This window comes from Ascidiella aspersa, chromosome 9 (genome assembly GCF_963924565.1).
Source record: "Ascidiella aspersa chromosome 9, kaAscAspe10.2, whole genome shotgun sequence".
Lineage (NCBI taxonomy): Eukaryota > Metazoa > Chordata > Ascidiacea > Phlebobranchia > Ascidiidae > Ascidiella > Ascidiella aspersa.
The window spans coordinates 6,985,963-6,991,962 of record NC_139455.1 but is presented as its reverse complement, the minus strand read 5'-3'; the positions used below and the strand labels follow the sequence as shown (position 1 = coordinate 6,991,962).

The 6,000-nt window shown below is 39.8% G+C and overlaps 1 protein-coding gene across 2 annotated transcripts in view; it reads right to left on the bottom strand.

Moving 5' to 3' along the window:
• Positions 1-2,453: 2,453 nt before the first annotated feature.
• LOC146132119 (choline transporter-like protein 2) overlaps positions 2,454-6,000 on the bottom strand; it is a 49,280-nt gene continuing 45,733 nt past the window's right edge. For both annotated transcript variants that reach the window (XM_083397941.1, XM_083397942.1), the window contains 3 exons: positions 5,750-5,868; positions 5,195-5,279; positions 2,454-4,105 (listed from right to left, as the gene is read on the bottom strand). In XM_083397941.1, the coding sequence (XP_083254067.1) occupies positions 3,981-4,105; positions 5,195-5,279; positions 5,750-5,868 (329 nt within the window). In that variant the 3' untranslated portion in view covers positions 2,454-3,980. The remainder of the gene's footprint in view (positions 4,106-5,194; positions 5,280-5,749; positions 5,869-6,000) is intronic.

Here is a 6,000-nt window from a genome sequence, read left to right as displayed (position 1 = left end):
GACACTGGTGTTTTGCATACAAGCTCGGGCATTTAATTCGGGTGCGCTTGCAAGTGTATTTAGCTTTACGCGGTAAGCAAGAGGGCGGCGCCCGACACTCGAAAACCTGCTTATACGCTTTGCGGCTTGGGATTTAGTCGGGAAAACGAGCCGCGAAATTAATCTCGTAAATTCTTGTTTCCCAACAAACACTCAGGCTTCGTTTAGGACTTTTAGCGGGGTTTACACACGACGCAATATTACGCCAGCACGTTTTCTCCTGGTTTAGGCCAAGCAGCAGCAAACAGGCGGGATTTCGCGGAAAGCCGTGGCAGATTAAGGCACGTAGGCGAAGGCGGTGCATAACCACTATCGACCGGACACACAGCACAGAAGCTTGCTGCTGGCGGCTTTTCGTCAAAGTTTGCGCGAGGGCGCATTTTTTGAAGGTCACGGTTCGCACGGCGATGCCAAACGATAAGCCCCCTGTTATTTCCGCGGACATGAAAAGGCGACAGGAGTTTTGAATCACGCTTGGCATATCTCGCGTTATCTGACGTGCACAATCGGATAACGTTATACAGCTATTATCGTGCTCATCACTGGAGCTTTGGTGGTCCTTCGCATTTGAAAGCATTAAAAGATCTCATTTCCCTTACAAGGCAGCAAATTTCAATACCATATAAAGTAATACCATCTAAAAATCGATAGCATACATATGTTTTTTAACTTGAGAAATAACTTCTCACCTCGGTAAGGTATACCAATAGATTTAGACACGCTGCTTCCAAGCAATTCATTTACCATTTCACGAGGTAAGCTTCGTCCATTTCAAACCTCAGCGGTGTTGTAAGCAGTATTTCTATAGGCCTACTTGGCGAGCTTTTGAAAAATAAATTATCGGCCTGGGTTTGAAGAGAATTAACGGCCTGAGTTTGAAGAGACACGCCTCTTGTTCTGGCTAATCAACGTGTGTCACTCGTGCCATAGGCGGGCGTGGCAGCACTAAAAGCCAAGGAGCCAAAATAAACTAAATACCGCGCCAAATTTAGTACAACGCGTTAAGGCCGGGTGACTGGTTTAAAAGGTCTGTAAACTGTAGGCGTTATTAAGAGACTTGGTTTAATAAGCGGACACCCGCTGAATATATTTACTTTAAAAACAGGTGCGCGATTTGGCCTGTTGCCAGAAATACAAACGATATTTTTAGATTAATTTTAAGAAACTTACGCCAGTGAAACGACGTTATCTTGGACACGTAGAAGTAGGTGGTTTAGAGTTCTAAGCGTGGTTAGAAATTTACAGTTCGTTGAATATTTAGGTTTGCCCTAATTCCGAGTATAGTTAAACCAAACTGTTCCCCGAAGACTAAATTAAATGCATAAAGTCCTAAAACAATATTTTATGGGATTGGGATGTCCCACTCTCGACTTGAACTGTAAATACACGAAATTACAAAAAAAATCAATGTCAAAGCCTAAGACAAAGGCGTCAATCAGGCACGCAAGAGCCACTGCATGTCAGTACATGCAAGAAACTGTAAGCTTTTAGATATATATTAAACGGCTGTAAGCAAAATCGCAACATTTCGCCTTTAAACGAGGCCCACCGCTTCTTTGTAGAGCGCTCTTAATAACGTCCCCATATAGCCCGAAATAGTTCGGCGGCAATAATAACATATTAGCAGATGAGGGCGGTCACGTTTTGACTAAACGCAAACTTAAACGGCCTTGTAAAAATACAGCTCCAGCTATTAAGTTGTCATTGCGCATTGCCCGGAGGTATTCCGGCAGGGCCAAGGCCAAAACAGTGCACCTAAATCCCTAAAACGGAGCCGAGGTTTATTTTTGCAACGCTCAAAACGGCCGTGGTTCGATTGGGTTCGACACTCGGCCAAGTCTGGATGACGTGACTTTCGAAAATTAGCACAACGCCTTTGTTTTTCTCGCGTTGATCCAGTTCAAAGTTCACTTAAACGAGCGATCAATCAATCGCGCCTGGTTGGTCAACATAAATCACAATTCGAATTTCAAAAACTGCGAATCGTATTTTAACCAGTTGATCACAGAAGTTTAGCGGACTGTTCCTAAAGCTCCAGGCCTTGTTTTTTGACAGCTATTTTGTGCAACTTTCGACACTTGGCCAATTCGCACAGCTGACTGAAAATCAGCTGATTTCCCAACCTGCACTTAGTCAAAGAGATAAAATAGGGTGGAAGACGGGAGCCGGCCTTTTAACTGACCAGTTTTTCTCCTCCCTCCTATCGCTGAACTCGCAAAACGACCACTCGTGCTTATGTCTCTACCATTTTTTGTGTTTTAATATTGAAGCTATGAACGGGCGCCACGCGAAAAGAAACCGCAAATGTCGTCGACCGTGAATTCGCGCGTCATGGACATTTTGCACACAAGCGCCACCGAAAAATGGAGTTGAGTGACATACACAGTAGACGCTGTGAATGTCAAATTTCGACGTGGATTTTATCATGTTTTTTTTAGGTATGATGGTTTAAAGTAAAAACGCTAGAAATACAATAATTGTTGAAGCATACGATGTTCAAGAAAGAAAATCGATTAACACCTCGGTAATTTTATGGCGGAATGTTACTAAGGGAGAGTTACTGAAAGTATAATGTATTCTAATTAGGGTTTTCGTTATTTTTAGTAAGTGTGGCGTCATTTTATAAAAGGCACTTTTAGAAAAAGCATCAGCACACTATATTGTTATTCATACTATACAAAGCCAAGAAAACTAAGTAAATATGTACAGCGCAATGGACAAGATTAAAAAACAAAGTACTTTTCTGTGATTCACAAAAGCACAACCAAATCGTAAATATTTGCAATATTTGCATTTTTTCAAAAGCATTTCAAACAAACGGAGCTTTAAGAAGGCAAAAAATGAAAGATCGTTCAATTGATTCCTCTACAACAAAAATACGCTCAATCTTTGAAAACATGACAAAGGTCAACCGATTTTCACGATTCTACAACACTAAGGAAAATAACAATAAATATCACAATTTTTTAGTCGAATAATCACTGAATGCTCCCAGTAACATTTGATGTGAAGAATGAAAAAAAAACTTAGCAAAAATAGCAAATTTTGAGGATTAGTACGATGTTACGACAGCATTCCACAAAACGTAAAAATGGAGCTCTCTTAGGTGAAAAAAATAGTGCCCAAAAGTTATCATGGATTTGTTCAACCAACGGACATTTAATCTAGCACAACTGCAAAAAATCAATAGCAACGTTTTTTTTAGAAAAAGTACCAAAAAGTCCAGGATTTGTGTTTAAAAGCGAAAAAATATTTTTCACAGTGAAGAAATGTGGCGATAATATATTTTTAAAAAAATGGGGATATCTTGCGTGTGATTGAAATTTAAAAACAAATAGTCGATTAACCTAAAAAAATCGGTCATGGAATTACGGCTAAAACGCCAGCGCATTCGTTGTTTTAAGTGTATGGCGGTTACAATGCAAGTTAAGCGCACGCAATATCTTTGATTTTCAAACAATAAAGCAAATAGTAATTTGAACGAGAATGCATGTCAGTAAAGCCTGTCACAATGCAATAGATTAGTGGGTGGTAATGCACGTAAAATATTATTTACAAAGTTCATAACGGGCGGGATTATCAATTCGCTCATTGAACAAAAGGAGCAATAATTATACAGACACTACGACGCTACGTGTAGTACGGGTATCAGTTGGAGTATCATATTTAAAATACTCGAAAAATTAAAAAAAAATTGTGTGAAATGTGCCCAACGCATTAGATTCTGTTGTTATTAAACAGTTTTGGATTTCAAAAGAACAAAATTTGCTGACAAAAATTCAAGCATTCGATACAACATTCATATTAAACTATAGGGACTTTAAAGGTAACGGGAAGAGTTTGAAAGATGATTTTTTTACCGGCCTTGCCGACCTTAACTAAATGTAAAACAAAAAAAGCACACAAACAAACGCATAATTTGGGCAGACTCGCAACTTGGCTCACTCGCTGTCCTTTCGCTTCTTCTTCTTGGGCTTTTTGTTCTTCTTGCCGAGCACTTCCCTCAGGCCCTTGCTCATGAAATAAGGCTTCTGCTCGCTGCCGTCGTTACGCTCCAGGTCCTCCACTGTGACGTAACAAACACAGGTGTTTTTGAAAAACAACAAATCAGCCGGTCGCACCACCTCGCACATTTTTAAGGTAATTTTTAGATCTTTAATATATAAAAGTTGAAAAACGATTTCAAACACATTACGTCAACAAACCCATCAAAAGCAAAAAAACTAAAAAATATTTTGTTCATATCAAACGTCAATGGTGGTGAAGTTTTGGGGAGTTAAAAAGGATCGCAGACTGGGAAGTTTAGAAAGCCCTGGTTTAAACAATATGAAGAAACGCGTGTCGTATATGGAACTTTGCGCAGTATTGTGTTCGACTAATGTAACGCTGACCGATCAGCATTTAAACGAAACAATACAAGCATTTTTTACCGGATTTGAGCACTATAGGCATATTTAGGGAGAACATTCAGGATCATTGGGCCACCTAATAACAGTAAACTTTGACGTCATATTTAAAGGCCCTTTGCGAAACTCAAGCTAAAGTTTTAACTAAGGCATTCCAGTTGATTAGCCTTGTGGAAACCGCGTAAACAGATTTTTGTTACGATCCGGATCATTGCATAATAATCCCCAAGCGAATTTAGAAAATTCAGTCCCCTGCCGCAAATTTTTGTTTGGTGAGTAAGAGTGGCGCCGAATTAGCTTGGATGTAAGTCTGTTGTTTTCATCAAATTATGAGAAATGCATTTTTAAAATGTACAATTTTATCACATTTTTCCTATTAAGGTTTTTTTTAGGATGCCTTACCCTATAACAAACACGGTGTACAAAGTCTAAAAGGGGAAATGTGATATTTGTAAGGATTCCAGCATCAACTATATACTAGAAAATCTTTAAAACGCTATAGTACAGAAAACAGGGGTAAATTGACTTTCTAAGAATTGAGAAGAAAGGAAATTACAAACTTAACAAAATAGACGTAATTGAATAATCAGCTAGGAACACGCTATTAGACTCGCGTTTGTCCGACTTGGGGAGTTAGCACGTCGCAAAGAACGCCGTATGAAGTTTCGAAACGCGTGTTTCACGCCCGCTACACCTGCATTCGCTCAGGCAAAGTGCCTTTGCGTGTATACAATGCAAAAAGCACTTACGAAAGCAGAGGAAAATGGTGTCGACCGCCATTCCGAACGTGTTGAAGAATCCGGCGGCGACGAAGTAGGCCGCAACTCCGATCATCTGCGCGAGAAATTGTTTGGAAATAAGGTGAACTGTGAACCGGCCGCAACCGCAGAAAGCAATTTGGCGAGCTGCTGAGTTTAGGTAAAAACACGCACTGCAATTCGGCTTTGTTAGCAGAAAAGACGAATTCAATCCGTTTTCGACGAAAATCATTCAACAGAAAACAGTAATGGGCAATTTTGTGCTGCATTATTTGCCTATTTTGTTGCATTAGTATGTTCTAAGTGGCCTAAAAAATACTTTCGAAGGTCAATTTATTTGGAAATTGTAATCTCCGTGACAAACGATAAAACTTTTTTTGTGTTATAAAAACTCCACTTGGCTTGATATTGAAATGCAAATAGCTTGACATGGACATGTTATTTCAAATGGCTTGATTGTAACACTGGCAAAAACACTACTTATTTCAACGTATATAACGTTTGTTGAGAAAAATTCAAAGAGTAAAGTGAAGAGGATGAACTCACGATAATCGGCATCCAGTAATAGTTTAGTTTGGGAGCGATGAAGATCTCAACCGACTGAAACTTGTTGGTGAAGAATGCCCAGGAAAGGGCTGCCATGCCCACAGTCACCACCAGCTTGCCTGTGATACAAACGTAGCGCGTTATGTGCGGCACAAATACAGCATTGGGGCTTGGAATTTTAAGCAAAGGAAATTGGTTGATTAAACTTAAGTGGTTTCCCAACCCAGACAGACATAGGTTAACCCAGTGGT